Here is a 23,349-nt window from a genome sequence, read left to right as displayed (position 1 = left end):
CCTCAAGTTGTACAACGTGGCAGCCCTGAACATTTACAGTGTTCTGGGTGCTGTATAAAACCAGTGATAAACTCTTCTTGAGAATGAACATGCACATACAGATACACACACATACTCTGTTTCTTGCACTCTCATATTTTCCTCCTCTTTCACCAAGGTTGAGCCACCATTATTAATGCATTCTGTGAGAATACCTGCAGTCTGATCAGTGGCTTTTCGTGTGGGAATCAAATGGTGATCCATCCACTGCTGAGAGTTGACTGAAGGCCAGATTTTTCAGATATACAGTTTATATTTGGACTATATGTAATAGTGATGGGGAAAAGAGCTTTCACATTAACTTCTTTGTAGTTTACGTATTTTCCAGCAATTTGAGATTTTAAAGTTTAGATTATGATTTCAGGTTAGATAGAGTAGGTTAGAGCAGTTGATCTTAAAATTGGCTAGACTCAGAAAATTGGAGAAAAAGTTGAGATGTTTATAAGACTATTAAAAGGGCAAAAGAAGATCAGGAAAGTTGCTATAAACAAATGATTTATTTTAATTAGGTGTGGCAGAAATTAGGTATTTTCTTATTGTATGCTAAGTGTAGTTGATACTGTTCTTCCCAATTCATGTTTTTATAGTGTCAACAAGCTTTATAATTTTGGCTTTGTAATCATATGATGGTAATCCTTACATTGTATGGTAGTATCTTAATCTATTTCTGTTTTCCAGACTTGCCTAATTGTAGCAATCATTTAGGGTGCTTATGAAATTCACAGAGTTTTTTAGGCTCCTCCTTTAAAATTAGGATTCATTAGGTCTAGAATGGTTATCAAGAATATGAATATGTATTTTCAACAATTCTTTATAGTCATGCAATTTAAGGAAACACTGATCTATTTGATTTTATTTCTAGCTAAGAGATTAAAATAGAGGGAAATTAACGATTAATAGGGTGACCCTTCCTTCTGTGCAGAACCTGTAGGCTAACAATGCTCCCACAGATTGATGGTCTAGGAAACTTTGTAAATTCAGAAATTTGATTTTATCACTTCACATGAAGGAGATAAACATCTATGTGAAGGTTAACCAAACTCAGAAGAGACTTATTTGTAAACTGAAATTTCGTTTATAATGGATGACATAAACCAGAAACATGTAGACATTAATCATTGAGTCCGCCTTCACCCTTCTGATGGTAAATTGTCCAGTACAATTGTAGCACTTTTTAATGTGCATAGATTAGATTAGATGGATTTGGATATTCCAAAGGGTATTCCCAGATAATTATTATAGAAATATTCTTCCAACTCCAGGAATATTTCTAAGTGACCAGTATTTGTCCTTAGGATCACAGCAACTCCTCCCTAGGATGCTGATGAGTTCTTCCTCTTCAGTTCTCAATTTTCTAAACCCCAGGTAGACAACCACCTTTTTTTTATAACAAAATTACCTCAGTCAAGCCAAGGACCGTATAAATTACTACACATACACCATTTCACTTAAGGACCACAGCAACCTTTTGAAATAGGTATGATTTTCATTTTACAAATGATGAAACTGAGGCTCAGAGACTTCCAGTAGTATTAATAATAATATACTACTATTTATAATACTATAAATAGCAGTTATATCTTTTTCAGTATCTTGAGTCCAGAGATGGGCTATGTGGTTCATATGCATTATTTCATGCAATCTACACATAACCTACAAAGTGTATCCTGATTTAAAAGATGTCATCTAAATTTTAGAAAAGATGAGTAATTTTATTTATTCATTAAGATAGTAAATCAAGAAGCATAGCAGCAGGTATAGAGGAGCAGTGTGCATGATCATTAAAAATGATGGCCTCACTTTTATGTGTGTTGGCTTTGAAATGTGTGAGAGGCAGCCAGGTAGAACTGTCTGGTGGACATTTGAATTTTACAGTCTGAAGTTACAGCAAGAGATCTGGATAGTGATATAGATTTAGGAATAATGGTCATAATTGAAGTAAGGTGCCAATTTGGCAAACTTTCACCACCCCCCTGCCAAAATATACTGATAGTCTATATTCAAGTCATACTGTACTTACCATTCTTGAAATGTGACCTTTACTTTATTATTCTCCATGTCTTTGCTCATGCTTTTCCCTATTCTGAGATTTCCCTTCCTTTTCATCCCTCCTTGAGGAAAGTTCATCTTTCTTTCCTGGATATATTTCTCATTAACTATAAACAGTTTCTTCCTCTACCAAGTGTACTGATGATTCCTTTTTAAAAACACTTAATTACAGACTGCCTCATGTTTCAGTTGCTAGGATATGTGTTTTTTTTCCTACCCAAGTAACTTGCAAACCCTGTAACGCCACAACTCTACTTTGTTTTTCTTTATGTCCTAGCATCGTCCTCATCGTAGATGCTCAATACTTGCTGAATTGAATTAGAGAATGTGAACTTTTTCTGACTTTATTTCTAAATTATGAGATTATATTCCACCTGGCCTCTGCAGCCTTCTTTGTGTCAAGAATTTAGCCCTCTTACTTACTAACATTGATGCCAGTTGTCTGCACTAATGCTTTTTGAGATTAGGCAACTTTGGAAGGTGATTATAATAATTTAGAGAGTAACTTCCAATTTTAAAAACCTTTTATCATTTTGAGAAGAACATTTTTTTTTTGTAACTTACATGTAACCAGACTAGATTATTGTTTTAACAAAAATGTGTTTTGTTAAAGAAAAATGAATACTATTATGGCAGTTTGTGTACTTGTGTGAGAATATTGACAAAACTTTTTCACTTCTAATGATTTTATTTTGGTTTTAGTGCATTATATTTTGTTCTGCTTTGTTTTCCCAGTGAATACGGCTTTGCTGAAAAAGTAGTTGAGGGAATTACTGTTTCTGTAAATTCCATTGTCATCCGCATTGGAGCAAAAGCCTTCAATGCATCCTTTGAACTTTCCCAGCTACGGATCTATAGTGTAAATGCGAACTGGGAACATGGAGATTTAAGATTTGCTCGTATTCAGGATCCACAGAGAGGAGAGGTAAAGATTTTTTCCTTTTCTTTCTTTGTTTAAAAAATGTTTTAGTCATTGATTAATATAAAGGTACATTTACAGTGGTGTGTTAGTTTCTGCTTTACAACAAAGTAAATCAGCTATACATATACATATATCCCCATATCTCCTCCCTCTTGGGTCTCCCTCCCACCCTCCCTATCCCACCCCTCTAGGTGGTCACAAAGCACCAAGCTGATCTCCCTGTGCTATGCGGCTGCTTCCCACTAGCTATCTATTTTACATTTGGTAGTATATATAAGTCCATACCACTCTCTCCAATAAAGATGTTAAAAAAAAATTTTTTAATAAATAAATTTAAAAAAAGTATATTTAAAATAATTACTTTTTATGGTTGCTTATATTCACATACTACTAGATTTACTTTTGCCCTTTAACTATACTTTTCTCTGTACTACTTTTAATCATTTAATTATATAATGTGCATATTTTAATGTTTTTACTGTAATATTTCAACTTGCAGAGTTAATGAGTCCTATTTTAACTTCTTAGCTTCTCAGAATTGAATTTTAAATATACATAACTAAAATATGTTTTTAAAATTCTTCTTGGTTACATAATTCAAATGTTCTTTGTGCTTTATATTAAAATTAAATTACTTAGAATAAAACTGTTAACAGCTTTACAGATGATGAATATAATTATGAAGATGTGTTACTGAATTTGGAATTCTACAATTAAAAAAAATTAAAGCATAGTGAATAGATCTAGAATGTCATATGAAAATTAGTGAAGAAATACATTTTTATAATAACTTTTTTTTGTTTTTACAAATCTACATTTTTCTTATTCTATTTTGTGTAAGTGAAGCTAATCTCTATATTCTCTTTAGGTTTTGACCTTTAAGGAAATAAATTGGCAGATGATTCGAATAGAGGCAGATGCTACCCAAAGCTCACATCTTGAAATTATGTGTGCTCCCGTTCGATTAATAACCAACCAATCAAAAATCAGAGTCACACTTAAAAGAAGAGTAAGTCAACAGGGTTACCCTTATGATTTATGTGATAGCTATTAGAATTGATGGGAAATTTTAAATTATTTTTTAGCTGAAATATTGGCATATTAAAAGTATAAAATAAAAGGAAATATAGTGCCTCAAGCAATATTTGAAGAAATCTAATGTAATGGTAACATTTTTCAGGTTTCTAAGTTTAATATTTAGATTTTTTTTTTAATGTGACTTTATTCGGAAATAGGGTCTTTTTAAAAAAATTATTTATTTAATTTATTTATTTTTGGCTGTGTTGGGTCTTCGTTGCTGTGCGTGGGCTTTCTCCAGTTGCCGCGAGTGGGGGCTACTCTTCATTGTGGTGCACGGGCTCCCTTATTGCGGTGGCTTCTCTTGTTGCGGAGCATGGGCTCTAGAGCACAGGCTCAGTAGTTGTGGTGCACGGGCTTAGTTGCTCCGTGGCATGTGGGATCTTCCCAGACCAGGGCTCGAACCCATGTCCCCTGCATTGGCAGTTTCTTAACCACTGTGCCACCAGGGAAGCCCACAGATTTTTATTTTTGATAAATTGAATAGATTTCTCAGTTATCAAATTTTTATTGAACATTAACTGTTTTATAATTTTACTTCTCCTTATTGAATCTTGCTCAGGAGTGGGTAAACGGTAAAGTCTTCACTATTAGTAACCAAAACGACTAGTTTTAGAAGGTTAAGATATGACTGGTAATTTAGATAAATAGGGACGATAGTTACTTAAGGATGTCAGTATTTGAGAGTCCACTGTGGATTGTGATGAAATTTAATGAGGGGGAATAACGACTTTTTTAAAAACTTGGCTCAATTAAAATCTCAACGATATGTTTTCTAGTACTAGACACAAATCACTGTACTAAATTAAATTGAAAAGAATTTTTCAGAGTATGACAATACAGATATTCTAAAATGTGAAATATGGTTAAAATAGCATTTCAGTTTTTTATTAAATTTTTTTAAAAGATTTATTTATTTTTGGCTGCATCGGGTCTTAGTTGAGGCATGTGGGATCTTTTGTGTGGCGCACGGGCTTCTCTCTAGTTATGACGTGCGGGTTTTCTCTTCTCTAGTTGTGGCACGCAGTCTCCAGGGTGCGTGGGCTCTGTATTTGTGGCCTGTGGGTTCCAGAGCACATGGGCTCTGTAGTTTGCGGCACGTGGGCTCTAGTTGACGCGTGCGAGCCCGGTAGTTGTGGTGCATGGGCTTAGTTGCCCCACGCATGTAGGATCTTAGTTCCCCGCCCAGGGATCGAACCAGCGTCCCCTGCATTGTAAGTCAGGTTCTTTACCACTGGAGCACCAGGGAAGTCCCTTTAATTAATTTTAATGCCCCTTTTTCTACTAGAATTACAGTTGACCCTTGAACAACACAGTTTTGAACTGCATGGGTCCACTTATATGTGGATATTTTTCAATAGTAAATACTACAGTACTACATGGTCTGAGGCTGGTTGAATCTGTGGATGTGGAGGAACGTTGGATATGGAGGAAATTTGGATACAGAGGGCCGACTATAAGTTATATGCATTAACCCCGCATTGTTCAAGGGTCAACTGGGGTTGAATTAACATAGGTAATTTTATGATTTATTAGCTATAAATGAAAAATTAAATTATATAAACACTTGTACCTATATAACTTGTTCCTGTTAAAGTACAGGAATCTATCAGTCTTTTTTACCACTGTATCTCCAATACTAGGAGATATTCCTTCCATATTATAGGAACTCAATAAATATTTGGTGAATAAGGAAGGATCCATATTTAAACCATTGAAAAATTTAAAACTTTTAAAAGATACAAGTGCATTATAAGTTTTATTTCTTGGCTTAATTTTATGAATCATTTTTTCCTGACAGTTAAAGGATTGCAATGTCATTGCAACAAAGTTAGTTCTAATGCTGGATGACTTATTATGGGTTTTAACGGATTCCCAGTTGAAGGCTATGGTACAATATGCAAAATCTCTTAGTGAAGCAATAGAAAAATCAACAGACCAAAGGAAGAGTATGGCTCCTGAACCTACACAGGTATGCTATTATATGTTAATAGGAAAAACACTTCAGTTTACATGTAAATGGTTTAAAAATCAGAATGGTTGGTTGTTTTCTTTATGCAAAATAGATTATAATACTTTGAGTCCAAGAATCTTCTTATATATCTTACTATATTAATTTTACCTACATGGTATCTATATGAAAGCATATATTAAATGTATTTCTGTCTATATAGTACTTATCTTGTTTGGAGGTCTGTGCTTGGCATCAGAGTTACTGATAACATAAAAGTATTTTGGTGTTATAAATACTTCCTTTCAGGAAGTTAAAAAAATACAATTTAAAAATTACTAAAGTAAGTGCAAAAGGTAAAAACCTGGGTAATTATAGTCAAGGGAAAGAATGTAAGGATTAATATTAAAATAGGAAACTAAAGCCCTAGGGAATTGCTGAAGTTGAACACAAAACTGTTAGAATTGTCTGATGGCTGGGACGAAAATGGGGGAAAGCTATTTATTGATCACTTTCTTAAAATCAGTTGCATTACTAGTTTTTTCTTAAAAGAAAGAGGTATTCTAATCTTTCCTAGTAGTAAATTCTGAGAATTTGACATGAAGATTTTTGTAGAAGGGACATTGAAAATCCCAATGTGTAGCGTCTTTTGATAATTTTATAAGTACGATTGACTTTTTATATCTATCCAATAAAGACTTAAAGGATATTGTGAAATCATACTTCTATGAATTATTTCATTAGAAACAGAGTAATTACATCTTAGATATATAGCTTGTTGGTGATCTGGCTGGTGCATGGGCTTTTCCTGTGACTATCAGATTGGCATTGTTTACTGCCTGCCTGCTTTGTCATAAGGTGCAGGGCTACATGCTGTGGATGTAAAAATAAATATTGTCTGATCCTGCCCTCAAGGATCTCGGTGTAATGGGGAATCAAATATAAAACAAATCATTGCAGTTCAATGTATATGCGAGAGTGCAGAATTAAAAATGGGAATGAGGAGTTTATAGAAGCACAGAGAAGTTTTAATCAACTGCTTGTGGAGTTTGGAAAGGTTTCACAAAGAGGATAATGAAGTTAAGTCTTAAAAATGAGTAGAAGTTTCCAGGTGAGGGAAAGGGTATTTTGGATGAGGAAATAGAATCTGCAAAAGTGTGATGGTGTTAAGGAGCATGGTATTTTCTGATAAAAATAAGGGGTTTGGTGTTCCTAGAGCATTATTTTTGAGAGTGAGGTACACATGCCTTGTGAATATATGACAACTTTCTAAGCTTTAAAGAAATTGTTTCACATCTTCCATTTTGATGCGTACTCTTTCTTAAATTTGGGCTACGTGAGAATGTTCTTGTGTTAAGACGTCTGACTGGTTCTCCCTTTCCATAATTTCTCGTATCCTAGTATCCTACTTTACAAATGAAAGGCATTCTTCTTACTCATCCTCATTCTTACTCTGATGGATTTATTGGGGTGGGGGGTTGGGAAGGGAGGGTTTTGACTCAAAAACCTCTGGAAAATAAGACAGGCAATTTGAAATATTGCTGTCCATGTTGGAACTGAATGACCCATGACAGACTAACAAATTAGGTGATTCCCACTTCTTTGCTTTCAACACATTTGAAGGAAGTTTAATAAATGTCAGCTGCTAGACTATTAAAAATAATTTTTTACAATAGATCACTTTGTGAATCCTGGCATGTAACTTGAAAGAGTTCAAAGAGTCGTGTCACATTGCTAAAACAAAATTCATTTCATTCTAATCTACTTATTTATGTTAAAGTTTCCCAGAGCTTTAAACGATAAAAACAAACAGAGAATTGATGGTGAACCCTGTATCATTCTACCAATAATTAATATTTATCCAATAAGATGTCTTCATAATTCTTCAAGGGAACCTAATTTTAAAAGTTTGATGAACAGAATACTGGACCATAGCGTAGAATAGAGTTTTCCTAGGCAGGTAGCCTGAGTTTAAGCAGAAGTAAGTGGCAACTAGACATGATGAGTATTATATGTTTACTTTTCCTATAGGCATGCAGAAGCCAATGGAAGTTTTTAAATAGGAAACAAAAGTCAAGTATGACATGGTAGTATTATAGAGGGTAGACTGAAGAGTAGGAAGATTGCTATTCTAGGGGAGGAGTGGACTTGGACCTCTGGTAATGGTTTGAAAGAAGAAAAAACAAGCCAAATTGGGGAAAGACATCTGAGTCTTTCACCAGTTGAGGATAAAGAAGAGAGAAGAGTTGAGAACTTTTCAAATAATTGGTAATTCCATTAGCCAATAGAATAAATGCAGAAGGAAGCAGGTTTGATTAACGAGGTAAGGCTGAGAAAAGGTAATAATGAGTTCCATTTTGGAGTGGGAAAAATAATTAAAGAAGTACAGGAGATAATATTTTACAATATTACCATCATAGACATAAACACTAGTCTGTTAAGACTTGCAATAAGGATTTATGTAGCTTAGGATGTCATTAACAGAGATGGTAATTGAAATGAAAGACCAATAGACAAAGTGTTGATGTTACTGTAGCTCTTACTTGTGCAATATGTGGATATGTTTATATAAAATAGAATGTAGATTAGGAAGCTAGATAAAGGTACAGATTAGGAAACTAGAAACAAGGACAAAATTCTGTAATCCTACCACCATAACAAAACCAGTGTTATCATCTTGAGGTATTTCCTTACAGATTTTTTTGCCTAGGCATCTGCATTTTTTCCTAGTTTTAGTAAGGATGTAGTAGCAAATGGCTATAGTTTTCTTCCATGTCATTAGTATTTGTAATTAGTATTTTTTGTCACACCATAATATTTTATAGTAGATGTACTTAACCATTCACATTACTGTGGGGTTTCTTTCTTGGGTAGTAGTTGTCACGTCACTACTTTAGTTATCATACAGAATGTCCTGATGACTTGAGGTACCAAGAGAGTGCATTACAGAGTGAAATAGGTGACAGTTTTCCTTTGCTCAACTTTATAACTTGAGAGCTTTACAAACTTGAAAATTAAGAGTTTTTTAAGATTATTCATGAGGCAAAAGAATTTATAGTGACCCACTTTTCCCCCCACAATTGTCATCCAAAAACCTAAATCTACCTCAGTATGAAGAAAAGTGTTTGTAGGGAGATTAATGCTTATGTTTTTATTTGTATCAGTATTTGTCTTGATGAAAAAGAGGATACATGATTAAAGGAATACAGGAGAGTGTTTTCTTTCAAAACAGTACCATCATAGACATAAATAATAGTCTGTAAGGCTTTGAAAGTAGATGGGGGAAAACATAAGAAAAAGTGATTTTTCTGATGGAAATCAGTTTAACAGTTAATTAGTAAAAAAGCTTACTTGAGCCCCTAGAATTTAAGCCTTCACAACTATATTTCATCTTTGCTTTTCTTTAAATAGTGTGGGCCCCAATCATTTTCATTGAGAGATTCTCATTTACCGAGTACACTTTGAAATTCTTTTACAGTATGACCATAGTTTTTACTATTAAGAATATGTATATTGTATACAAGCTATATGTATATAGTACTTTAATTTTCTGTAAATAACTATACTTTTAATGAACTGTTCTTAATTAGAAAAATTTAAAATATTTTTAATAATAAATCTGGTCTTCATTTTGTTAATTGTTACCAGAGTTTCATGTATAGTTCTATGGCTAACATGTACATATCATCTCACAGTATTCTTATGTATGCAGAGTTATTTTAGGCTGTTGGAGGTTCACAGATGTCTTTATACTTCAACAGTATTCTGTTTTTTCTCTTTGGGGAGAAAAGAATGTGAACTCACAATCCGTTATAAATCTCTTCTGCTTTCTGGCTTCTTCAGATATCCAAGTTCAGAGGACATACCACACCTCTTAAGAGGCATGAGAGCACGTATAGTACTAAATAATATCACAAGTGCTTTTACAAAGTAATGATTTATTTCTACAGGACATAAAATAGTGTATATAGCTGATCACATTTTTTTTCTTTTTCAATATATAAAACTAATAATATTTAAATAAGCTGCCTTTAATAGTTAAAAAATATTTTCTAAAACAGGAAGGGCTATAAATATATAAATATAGCTATTCAGATATTTACTAAAATGTATTGGGTTCATATACAAATTATTTACATTTCTCCAGTTTTTAGGCTTTAGTTTTATCCTACATAATTCAGAAAATATTTTAGGAAACTGAGTTACTGATACAAAAGAAAATGTATTTGCTTATTTTTTATGACTTTATTATTTCAGTTTTTTTGAGTGGGGAATGTCAAATATTTAACTTGCAGTGCTAAGGCAGTTTTGAATCTTTTAGAGCTCTACAGTAGCCCCATCTACCCAGCAAGTGAAGACACCACAGACTTCAAATGCTCCTGATCTAAATGATGCAATTGTGAAACTATTCAATGACTTTGATGTTAAAGAAACCTCCCATCACTTAGTGATTTCTCATCTAGATCTACACATATGTGATGATATTCATGCTAAAGAAAAAGGTAATAAATAATAAAAGCTGCTATTTGAAACTATTTTTGGTTTTTCTAGAACTTACTACACATCTGGATTGTTTATCGTATGCAATATATAGTCTGTACTCTTAAGATAACTAGTCATAATTTTATCATTCATTGAGGTATGTAGATGAAAGGTGTAATTTTAAGCATTGTATATTGGTATAAAATTTTATTTTGCTTTAATAGTACCTCAACATAATTAATTGTTAGCTGTCAATGCTAATGGTAAAATTCGTTTTTTTTTCCACGACTGACATCCTTAGAGGTTGATGAAAAATTAGACTAGCCTTTGAATTAACTTTTTCATAATTTTGAAATTGTCTGTAAATTAAATTTTAGTCCACACTCAATTCATAATTATTTGCACGTGTATTTTCACTCGATCTTAGCCAAAAGGCCAAAAAGCGATGCACATGCATTTTCAGCATGATGGTTTATCTACATTTTTCTGACCCTATGTGCATATAAACACAACTATGTGGCTGTTTAACATTTCTTGTGTCTCCTTACTCCAGATCCTCCCTAAATTTGGTCAGGAAGCTAAATCCCAGTTAGGAAGGTTTTTTCTTTCCTTTTAGCTTTTGCTTCTCTTATTTTTCCCTATTTAGTAAACACAGGTAATGGGGTTAGCAGGGAGCTGCTCTTGGTCACTTTGAAAATCTGTGGTTCCATACTCTAGGTGCTGGGCATTTCTGTTTCTCCTCCAGAGAGTGTCTCTGGCCCATAAGTGTTGGAAGGACTCGTCAGGTAGTGCTGCCTCTAGGACAGTGTTTCTCACACCTTGGTGAGCATGAGAATCAAGCTGAGAATCTTTTTTCAATGGAGACATCCAACCTGGGGCCTCAGACCTGAATCAGAATCTATGTCTATGAGAGTTGTTGCTCTGAATTTTTAAAGCTGAGAGAGTGAATATTGAGACCAACCCCTGTAACTTATGTTGCTCCTATACTTAGCAATGGAAGTTACCTTGCCTTCTCAGAAAGGGCAGCCAGATATCAGCTACCAGATAAAAGGGTGGAGCAGCAAAGGTAAGGAAGTTTTGGAGTTTGGAGAGAGATTTGCTGTCTTTTGTTTGTCTACCTTTGTCATTTGGCTTGTAGTTGGCATCTTCTGCTTTAGTGATTTGAAAGGAAAATCAAAAAAGTTAAAACAAACCAAAATAACAAAATGAGGGGTCAAGGTTAAGTGATCAGCAAAAAACCAGAAAACTGTTTTCTCAGCTCTTTTACATTCCTCCCTCTATATTCCCTCATAGAATAAGCTCAATGATGTTATTTAAGGAGAAAACCCCTCCACCAAAATAGCTTCCTCATCTTAAAGATCTAAATCAGTTCTCTGCTATTCTAAAATCCAGAAGGGTCTGAAATGCTTTTTCATAAGTTTGTAAAGAATTCATTTGCTGGCAAAACTTCATCTAAATGAGCACGTTGCTATTTATCATCTTTCTTATACCCACTTAGTGTAAATACTTGAGTTTTGCTGCAGAATTACTATCTTTTGTTACTTAGTGCTGCCTCAGAACCTGTTGGCAGTTCATATATGTATGTATACACAGATATACATACATTACTTTAATAAGATCTAAAACAGTTCTGAATTCTGAAACATTTGGCTCCAGGGGTTTTAAATAAGGGATTGTAGATCTGTACTAGAAATTCTGCCGGTTGAGATAAATTGCAGTTAACAAATTAATATAGAGAGTGTGTACATAGCTCTATACTAATTTGTATTTGATTTGTCTATGCTGTTTTAATGTTTGAGTTCTATGTTGGAGTTACACTGACTTTTCATCTACTTTGGATTTCTTTTTTACCTTTTTTTTATTTTTATTTTTTCTTCTAGTTTTATTGAGGTATAATTGACATACAGCACTGTATAAGTTTAAGGCATACAGCATAATGATTTGACTTACATACATCATGAAATGATTATCACAGTAAGTTTAGTGACCATCATCATTTCATATAGATACAAAATTAAAGAAATTAAATTTTCCTTGTGATGAGAACTCTTAGGATTTATTCTCTTAACTTTCATGTACAACATATGGCAGTGTTAATTACATTTATCATGTTGTACATTATATTCCTAGTACTTATTTATCTTATAACTGAAAGTTTGTACCTTTTGACTGCCTTCATCGCATTCTCCCTTCCCCCACCCCTTGCCTCTTGTAACCACAAATCTGATCTCTTTTTCTATGAGTTTGTTTGCTTTTGAAGTTTAGTTGACCTACAGCACTATGTTAGTTCCTATTACACAACATAGTGATTCATTATTTCTATACATTTCAAAATGATCACCGTGATAAGTCTAGTTATGATCTGTCCCCGTACAAAGATACTATGTAATTATTGACTATTTTCCCCACACTGTACATTTCATACCCATGACTCATTTATTTCACAACTGGAAGTTTGTACCACTTAATCTCCCTCACCTATTTTTCTTCTTCCCCTATCCCCCTGCCCTCTGGCAATCACCTATTGACAAATACTGTATGATTTCACTTATATGTGGAATCTAAAAAACAAAATAAATGAACAGACATAACAAAACAGAAACAGTTTTAGATACTTCCAATCTTTTTTTTTTTTTTCTTGGAGCATCATTTATTTTCAATGAGGAGTCATTTAAAACATGATTTTTGTATTAAAATATAGTAGTATAGTTTGCAGAATTCAAGAACATTTACAAAAGAAAGCATGAAATTTCAAAGGCATTTGTCACTAGTACCAGAGAACCAGGGTTCTCATACTTCTGCCATTCTTGGGTATTTCACTGGCAGAGTTTGAGCAGCATAATTAGATTTCTGGCAACTCCAAATCATTGCAACTTCTATCCCCTGTGCCTTCAGTTGCTCCTGAATCTCTTCTCAGAAGTTTTATAAGCATAAGCATATTTGTCCAAAGCACAAGTAAATTTAATTAAGATTATGTCCACCAAAATCAAGCAACTCTTCATTTGAAATATTATTTTTTAAATTATCCCCAATTAAAGCACTATTTCAGCATACTATGCTGGTTAGTGACACATGTTTGAAGTCAGATTGTCTGGACTCTCTACCATGCAACAGCTGTGTGACCTTGAATGAGTAACTTAACCTCTATGTTCTTCAATTTCATTGGCCCTTCATAAGGTTGTTACAAGATTTAAATGGGTCAACATTTGTAAAGCATCTAGAAAATTACTTGGAATATAATAAGTGGTACAAACCTTGTTGTACAGAGCCCTAAAGTTTTATTTTTCTACAGCTTTATTTTCAGGTAGAAGGAATATGGCTATCCATATAAGGAGTTTCATAACCTCATCTTGAGGTGATAACCTTGGGTGGAATATATCTATCGGTCAACTTTCTAGTGATCCAACCTTTAGTATCATTAGAAGGGAAGGCAAAGTGCCAAAAAAGAGAACTTCTAACCCTAAAGAGCTGTTTAAGGGTGTTTTGACATCCCAAAAAGCAATAGAAAGACTAGGACAAATGGAAGCCCTGCCAAATAGCATTTATTTCAAAAATGTGAGAGACTTGATCTCTAAATTCTATTTTGAAGAATCACATTTTAAACAAAGGGGCAAACATTAATGCCCCATTCTATTCAGTGGCATTTAAAGAAGACCAACTACATTTACTTAAGGGTGTTTTGGGGAGGTTGTTTTATTTTTTGTCTGATAGATTCTAAAAGCATAGATTCTATTCCAAATACCATATCTAAGAAATTATCTAAGCTTCTGCCCAACTAGATGACAGAAGCTTATTCTAAGAGTGAGGATCCATGCTTTTGCTCTATTATAATATACCCATAATTAAATGGCAGTAAAAAACTAGCAATCTTAAGTTTTTCTGATAAGCCTGGCTTAGTAATTCTCAAGCTTTTTAGTCTCAGGACCACTTTACACTCTCAAAAACTATTAAGAACCTCAAGAGGTTTTTTTACGTGGATTATATCAATAAATATTTACAGAATTAGAACATTTGAAATGGAAAAAAAATTTTTTTTTTGGATACTTCCAATCTTAACATAGCTGTGTGACTTTAGAAAACTTACCTAACCTAGTAGATTCAATTGCTTCTTCAACAAGAGGCAGGATGATATAAGGCAGTGGTTAGGATTTCCTGGTTTCAAAACCAGCCCTACACTAACTGATTGTATGACCTTGGCCTATTTACTTAATTTTCTTATCTAGAAAATGGGCATAATATTAATGGTATCTATTTCATAGGGTTGCCATGAAGAGCAAATGAATAAGTACACTTAAAAAATTTAAAACAATGTTTGGCATATGGTAAATATATGCCAAATATATATGTAAATATAAAAGTTCTGCTATTCTTGTATCCTCACCTTTTAGCTTAGTACCTTGCAGGGGATAGGGGCTCAATAAATACTTACTAGGTTGAATTGCATTTCTTTCTTTTTCCAAAAAATATTTATTTATTTATTTATTGTCTGCATTGGGACTTAGTGTGGCACGTAGGATCTTTCGTTGTGGTACACAGGCTTCTCTCTAGTTGGGGTGCACAGGCTTCTCTCTAGTTGTGGCACGCAGGCTCCAGAGCGCATGGGCTCTGTAGTTGTGGCACTCAGGCTCCCTAGTTGTGGCATGAGGGCTTATAGTTGCCCTGCGACATGTGGGAACCTAGTTCCCGGACCAGGGATCGAACCAGTGTCCCCTGCATTGCAAGGCAGGTTCTTAACCACTGGACCACCAGGGAAATCCCTGAATTGCATTTCTTAAAATCCTTATTGTATTAACCTCGGTAACAGAGAGACAGTTATCACTGCTTGGACTGCAGGTATGGTAAATGAAATGTTTCTTATATTTGCTTAATACTTCTTTCTCTGTCTCTCTTTCAATTTCATCTTTTTCTTTTCCCAGAGTCAAACAGACGTATTACTGGAGGGGCTATGCAACTGTCTTTTACACAGCTAACTATAGATTATTATCCTTATCACAAAGCAGGTTTGTATAACAGTTTATTTAAAAGATGTAAATCTTGCTTTTAAATTATATAGCCAATTTATTTTGTTTTGTTGTTATTTTATTATTTTGTTTTAATTTTTTAAGGAGAAAAGAGATCAAGGCATTTATTATTTCCCCCCAGCCCGGCAGTATCTTACCAAGAAAATGTAATTGCCATGGAAGATATTCATGAATCTTATATTGAGGTTTATGTAGATGATTAGTAAATATAATTGTTAGAAACTGAAAATATTGTAAACTGATTTAAAACTTTAAAAAATTAGAAGATAGAAAACATATATTTGTGCTATTTTGTTAATTATGACAAAAGCAAGTTATTAATGTTTTGAATTTTTTAATTATATATATTCAAAAATCAAAAAAGAAAATAAAGCAAAAGGATAACAGTGATTTTAGTTAAATTGTAGGATTCCAGGAACCTTTTTTTAAAAACTTTTTTGTATTTTCTAAATTTCATCAATAGATAAGAGTTAATAGGTTCTTTAATAATCACATATTGATAGGCACTTTCCCCCCCAAATAATAAAAACAAAAATATGTATGTTTATGGCCAAATTAAGTAATTTGACCTTATATCCATCTCTGCATTTTGGTGATATGTGGCTTTTTATTTTTTAATTCATACAAATAAGTAAAAACAAATAACTATAATGAGTTTTCTAGAACTTTTAAAATATGATAAAATTTTTCTCTTCACAAATTTCAATTTCTCAGTGTTTGTCATTTCTGTGTCAGTACCTGGTAGAATTTAAAGGTTGTACTATTTGTTTAGAGTTTTGTTTGAAGGGCTTTGTCTTACAGTTTGACCTCCTGATTCATAAGTGACTTACATATACTGAAAATAATTTTTACCATAGAAATCATTCCTATTTAGAAGGTAAAACTTTTAGTCATAAAGTAGGTTTTATTTTCTTAACCCTTTTATGTAGATACTACTTTTCTTAATTGCTACAGATAAACCTAATAATCCTGATTTAAATTTTTTCCTCCAAAAATCCTATATGTGATATATATATATATATACACACATATACATACATATATATATGTGTGTGTATACATACACACACACACATATATATATATACACATATACATACATATATATATGTGTGTGTATACATACACACACACACACATATATATATATATATATATATATATATGGCTGCATTCACTCACTTTACAACAAATCTCTGATGAAGAGACTTTTTCCTGTATGGTATTTACTGGGATTCTATTCAATGGAGGCATGCCAGGGGTTGAGCGTTCAGTGAAGGTTGACCAGCATTGCTGCTTCTTATTGAAACTTTGAGTGATGTTCTACCTCAGATAGGTTCTAGACAGAAACCCTCCCAGGTTATTTGCTTTTGACACTCTTTCCCTCCATTCTAAATGTTTTACTCATATTTTCTAGGAAGATTAATGTCTGTAGTAGGTGAAAGCTTCAAATTTATTAGAAGGTTAAAGAATCCCTTGAGAAAATGAATATTTATCATTAGAAGCTCTGCTATAATTGAATAAATGAAAAGTGTGCATTTTTCAGTGAAATACTTGTTATTCATTTTACAGGAGATAGTTGTAGTCATTGGATGTATTTTAGTGATGCAACGAAAATAAAAAATGGTTGGGCCAACGAGTTGTTACATGAATTTGAGTGCAACGTTGAAATGCTTAAACAGGCTGTAAAGGATCATGATGTAGGTTCACCTCCTAAATCCCCAACACATGCCTCTCCCCAGCACACACAAACAGGTATTTTACCTCTGACAACATTATGTCATTCCCCTGATATTAATTGGGTGTGTGTATGTGTGTGAGTGTGTGTGTATGTTCACCATATGGTATTTTCTGTAAATAAATATGGTGTTTAATTAATGTCTAAAAAGCCTATACCTCATTCGGATCATAGGCTTATAGATCAAAGCACTTTTTAAATTAATATGACTAATAAAAGTAATACCCATGTAGAATATTTCAGACTCTTAAATGACGGGTAGATTTCTCTTTTTAACAAGAATTCCACCCAAAAGTTATTGTATGAGAGTTTCTTCAATGTGATATGATTCCCATTTAAAGAATAATTATCACAAAATAAAAGAGTAATCATAATAACTTATGTTCTTATATCAGTTTATATATAAAGTATTTCCACATATGTTACCTTGTTTGAGAAATTAGGGTTCATCTATATTTCTAGTAGCTGTCTTAGTAATAAAAAAGTGACTGGTAAAAATAATTTTACTATAAATTAAAAGGAATTTTTGTTTCCCACAGAGAAAGACTCAACTCTGAAAGGGACTTCCAAAATGCCTACAGTGTTACCTCAACAATCCAAAGTTAAGTTAATGTCTAGTTCTGTTGTGGTTAGACTTGCAGATTTCAATATATACCAGGTATGTTTTATTTCTTAAATCTTCTGATAAACACCTTTAGTATCTCCTGCAAACAACTCTTATAAACCAGTGCCACCATTTTATTTAAAAACATCTTGACCAGTATTGTGAAATGGCTAAATTAGACAGAAGAGAAAATACCGGTTCATTAATTTTCACTTATATGGTTACCCAGAATTAGGCAAACTGTGAGGTTAAGGGCACAGTTTGCCAGACTGCCAAGTCTGCACAAGACTTCTGACACCAACTGTAGTTTCTGGGGTTTCCCTAAACTACCCTCAGATTCGAGAATTTACTAGAAAAACTCAAAGAACTTGCTGAAATCAGTTATACTCAGAGTCACATTTATTACAAGGCAGGAATACGAATTAGAACCAGCCATAGGAAGAGAGCACAGAGTGGAGTTTCAAAGGCTGCAAATTCAGAATTTCCTTGTCCCTAGGAAACATTAGCCTCCCAGAATGAACATGTAACAATATGTATGAAATATTGCCCACGTAGTTGAACTCAGTCTCTACAGGTGGTCTTAAACACTACTAAGACTATCAAGTGTGGTCAGTCCCACTCTGAGTCATCTTGTGAGCATAAACTATCAGTTGTGGTCTCAGGGGTCTACCATGAATGGGAAATTCCAAGACTTTAGAATTACCTCCCAGGACTTTCCCAGCGGTCCAGTGATTAAGACTCTGCCTTCCATTTCAGGGGGCGTGGGTTTGATCCCTGGTCGGGGAACTAAGATCCCACTTGCCATGCAATGCGGCCAAAAAAAAATTTAAGAAGAAAACATGAAAAAAAAAAAGAATTACCTCCCAAGAGTAGGGAAAAAGGCCAGACCTCTCTTTGTAGGCCAGATTCCTTATTTCACAAAGGTCTTAGTGGAATAAACTAGAATACGATATTTGCTTAATTAACTACTAAGTATTGACTATACTGTGAACATAATTTTATAGCTAAGAACTCTGTCCTATTTATACTAACATTCTTATTCAGGCTATAATCGGTACAACATGGTCTAACATCACAATCCTTGAGACCAACACGGTAAAAATATGACCCTTTTTTTTTTTTTTAAATAAAGGATTTCAAGTATGTATTATCATTTGTGAATTGTGTGTATATTTTGATAAGTCTGTGTCTTTGAGACTTAGTTTTATCTGGAAAGGTTTCATTTTACTCAGTAGTTTTCAACTGGGACCAGTTTTGCCCTCCAGAGGACATTTGGCAATGTCTGAGGACAATTTTTGTTGTCACAGCTGGAGGGGGTTGCTGCTGACATCTAGTGGGTAGAGATCAGTGTTGCTGCTGAACATTCTACAGTGCACTGGACAGCCCCCATAAGAAAGTTATCTGGCCCCAAATATCAATAGTGCCAATTCTGAGATACCCTGGTTTAAGAGTTATTTTCTTATTGTGCAATTGCTTCTTTCTTTATGTTCTCTATATAATGCATTATATCTGAATAAATTCCTATGGAAATGGGGAAGGGGAATCACCCATAATCCCATATGATTGAGAATGAAATACAATAAAGAAATCCCACATACACGAATACATCAGAACAAAACAAACAAAAGTAACTGGAAGAAAATAAGATAGGATGTTCACCCCAATTTGAATAACTTTTTAACTATTAAAAGAAAAAGGAAAAAAGCTATTGTCTACTATATAAAATAACTTGACACTCTGGAGTTGAAAAGAATTTGTTTCCATGTATGCAGAGAAAAGCTTCTTATTAGACAATGTAAGGAACTGACTTAAATTTATGAAGACTGTACAAATAATCAAAGGTTTGATTAACAATTTATACAAGGGGAAACGAGTAAAACATTGAAGAGTCATTCCACTTCACATGAGAAATATACATGTTTGTTGAATGAATGAAAAAAAATAACCTTGAGATATATCCCTGGGTCTGCTAAACAAGCATAAATAAATGAAACTGATAAAATGCTATTGGTTGAACTTTGGAGAAATTAGCATACAAGTTTTTGATGTGATTATAAATTAGCTGTTTTGGGCAGAGAGTGAAAAATGTGTAACATGAATCTTAAAACTAATAGTCTTTTTGGAAAAATAATTTAAGAGCTTAAACTATTTGACAGGAGCATTTATAGTGTACTGTTATTTTTAAATTAATTTTTATTGTGGTAAAATATACATGACATAACATTTATCATTTTAACCATTTTTAAGTGTACAGTTCATTGGCATTAAGTATATTCACATTGTTGTACAACCATCACCACTGTCTGTCTCTGTAATTTTTCTGTTATTCTAAACTAACATTCTGTATATAATTATTTTTCATAATAATGAATTATGGTGAAGAACTATTATAAAGTACATAGTTGGGAAGCAGTCTAGTTTTGAGGACTTGTATCTGTGTCCTGACTCTGCCACTTAACTTTTTTTTTTTTTTTTTTTTTGTGGTACTTGGGCCTCTCACTATTGTGGCCTCTCCCGTTGCGGAGCACAGGCTCCGGACACGCAGGCCCAGCGGCCACGGCCCACGGGCCCAGCCGCTCCGCGGCATGTGGGATCCCCCCGGACCGGGGCATGAACCCACGTCCTCGGCATCGGCAAGCGCACTCTCAACCACTGCGCCACCAGGGAAGCCCTCTGCCACTTAACTTATTTGTATTGTCTTACAGAAATATTCTGTCTGTTATTGTAAGGCTCAAAGTAGTAAGTTTGCAAAGAAAATTGTACAGAGTTGACTTTGTAATAAGAATCCAAAGAGGTTATAGTTTTATGAATAAGTTAATTGGTATTATTTTAAAATAATTTAATATGAAATTAAATATATGATAAAGATTACATTGGCAACTAACTAATTATTGGAAGTAGTTTTAAGAGTTTGAAGTATTGTCCATGTTGCATAAATTCTTTGGAAAGGGCTTTGTTTAGTGTTACTTCAATAAAATTAATTATTTTTTCAGGTCTCTACAGCAGAACAATGTCGTTCTTCCCCCAAAAGTATGATTTCTTGCAATAAAAAATCCCTGTATCTTCCACAAGAAATGTCAGCTGTCTATATAGAATTCACAGAATATTACTATCCAGATGGAAAGGATTTTCCAAGTAAGAGTTTCCTTTTTTGTTATTGTTTGTCCATTACTTGGGAAGTTGATTTTTTCTTGCTAAAGTTTTCAAGTATTATAAATGTGAAAAAAGAAAAAAGTCCATTGTTCTTTGCCCTTGTAATCATTGTGTTTAGTATATAACTCTAGTATAGCATTTTTACTTACTTATTATTTGTTCATATATTCTTTTCCCTTACTAGCTTGTAGCATCCTTGATATCAGGAACCATGTAGTATTCATGCTTCATTTTATCCCTGAGGTTTGACTCATTTTTGTTCTTAGTAGCTGTTGTTAAATGAAAGAATGAATGAAAGTTAGGTTATTGTAGAATAAGGTCATTTTTTTTTCTTTAGTAAATTTTCACTTATATTTCAGCTACATAAAACTCTATTTCATTAAAAAATGAATAGTGAAGTTAGCCTTTTAGTTATAGAGAATTTGGGAGGCTAGGTTTTGATACCCAAATGTATACCTTGGACAACTTTTGGCACTGTCTTTTGTTAGAAACATTGAATTACATGAATTTTTATTTGTAAGCTACTTTATGATTATACATTTGTATTCTTTGCTATTGTCTCAGTTCATCTAATTCTTCAAACTAAAATTTACCTTTGTTTATGTGGTACCTTTTTCATTATTTTGGTTGAAAATTATAGTTGAGAAAAAGTGTTTAAACGAAATACGTTATATTATTTGAGGAAAAAAAATTTTTTTAAGTAGAACTCCAGATTCTTTGACCTACTTAGCTCGTTTGTTTAATATTCACTTAATATAGGTTTTTAGTTTCAAAGGGAATTTCTGATGCTCATGCCTTTGTTGTTAAATTAAAAAAAAGATATCCTTTGGAGAAAGAAATTACTTTGGAGAAAGAGATGTCAAACTATTTTATCATTTTAATCCTCATTTGTAATGACCTTTTAGTTTCTAATCTCCTCACCATTTTCATGCTTTTCAGTATTCTTTTGTGTATTTCAAATTTGTTTTCTATTCTACCTCCTTGACTGAAACAGTGAGAAAATTAAGATAGGTTAAGGCATTTGCTCAGCACCTTATGAAGAATAAAATGGCACAGCTGAAACTCAAGTATAGGTCTTCTAAATCAAAATTCTTCCTACCCTTTCCCCCCAACTATATTTCACTGCCTCCCCAGGTTATTCACAACTATTTACCTGTAATTGGATAATCCCATTGTTTCCAACACCCACCCACCAAATTGTTTTCCTTAAATAATGTCTCATTCATTGAACTAGTAACTTTTCTTCAGACTAAAGCCTATAGTTTCCAGGATTTCAGACTTCTAATCTAGGTTTATTTCTATCAGTTTTGTTAACATACACCAAGGGAATTATAATCCCATTCTATAATCTATATGATTTTTTCTGATAAAAATATAAAACTCCTTCCCAGCAATTTAAATCTTAGCCACCTAGGAGTGAAATTGGTTGCTTACATTTAACTGTTTTCAACTTTTTATTATGGAAAATTTCAAACAGATATAAAAGTAAAGAACATAGTATACTGAATCCCTGTGTATAGGGATCCATTTTCAGTTCTCACATTTCGTCTTTCTGTTAAGCAATCCAACTTTAAAAATATATAACCTTTTTTTATAATTGTAAATGTAACATACATTCATTATATTAAAAAAAAAAGAGAAGATGCCAAAAATTTAAAAAATGCCTGTGAGCCTACAACTTAGAGACAACTTCTACTAACATAAGTGTATCAGTTTGCTATGGCTGCCATAATAAAATACCACAGACTAGGTGGTTTAAACAACAAATTTATTTCCTCACAGTTTTGGAGGCTAGAAGTTCTAGGTCAGAGTGTTGACAGGGTTGTTTCCTCAGAGACCTCTTTCGTTGGCTTGTAGATGGCTGTCTTCTCACATGGTCTTTCCTCTGTGTGTGTCCATTTTTTAAGCTCTTCCTATGGCACCTGTCATATTGGACTAGAGCCTACCCATATGAACTCGTTTTTACCATAATTGCCTCTTTAAAAGCCCTATCTCCAAATACAGCTAAGTCTGAGGTATTAGGGGTTAGAACTTCAGCATATCAATTTTGAGGGGATGCATTTCAGACCATAACAATAAGTATAGTGTTGTTAGTCCTGTTTTTAATGTATGCGTTTCTTTAACATATTTGATTTACATCCTGTCCTTTTCCCTTAATGATCCTAGTTTCTACAAGTTCATTTTAAATATCTTTAATAGCTATGTACTAATCTATTTCATAAGTAGACCCCTGTTAGAAACTGCAGGTAGATCTTTCTACTGCTTAGTGTAGCAGGTTTCTTCCTCTATCCCAGATATGCAGTCAGGGTTCTT

At 33.4% G+C, this 23,349-nt stretch overlaps 1 protein-coding gene across 2 annotated transcripts in view; it reads left to right on the top strand.

Moving 5' to 3' along the window:
* BLTP3B (bridge-like lipid transfer protein family member 3B) overlaps positions 1 to 23,349 on the top strand; it is a 103,424-nt gene that overhangs the window by 41,092 nt on the left and 38,983 nt on the right. For both annotated transcript variants that reach the window (XM_022600039.3, XM_022600038.3), the window contains exons 5-12: positions 2,824 to 3,013; positions 3,879 to 4,019; positions 5,889 to 6,059; positions 10,360 to 10,540; positions 15,437 to 15,520; positions 17,114 to 17,296; positions 17,819 to 17,937; positions 20,877 to 21,018. In XM_022600039.3, coding sequence (XP_022455747.2) covers positions 2,824 to 3,013; positions 3,879 to 4,019; positions 5,889 to 6,059; positions 10,360 to 10,540; positions 15,437 to 15,520; positions 17,114 to 17,296; positions 17,819 to 17,937; positions 20,877 to 21,018 — 1,211 coding nt within the window. The remainder of the gene's footprint in view (positions 1 to 2,823; positions 3,014 to 3,878; positions 4,020 to 5,888; positions 6,060 to 10,359; positions 10,541 to 15,436; positions 15,521 to 17,113; positions 17,297 to 17,818; positions 17,938 to 20,876; positions 21,019 to 23,349) is intronic.

This window comes from Delphinapterus leucas, chromosome 11 (assembly GCF_059928025.1).
Source record: "Delphinapterus leucas isolate spDelLeu-1000000601 "Yukka" chromosome 11, BTC_Dleu_Yukka2, whole genome shotgun sequence".
Classification (NCBI taxonomy): Eukaryota; Metazoa; Chordata; class Mammalia; order Artiodactyla; family Monodontidae; genus Delphinapterus; species Delphinapterus leucas.
Note: the sequence above shows the minus strand (reverse complement) of the source record. Positions and strands in the feature narration are given on the sequence as shown.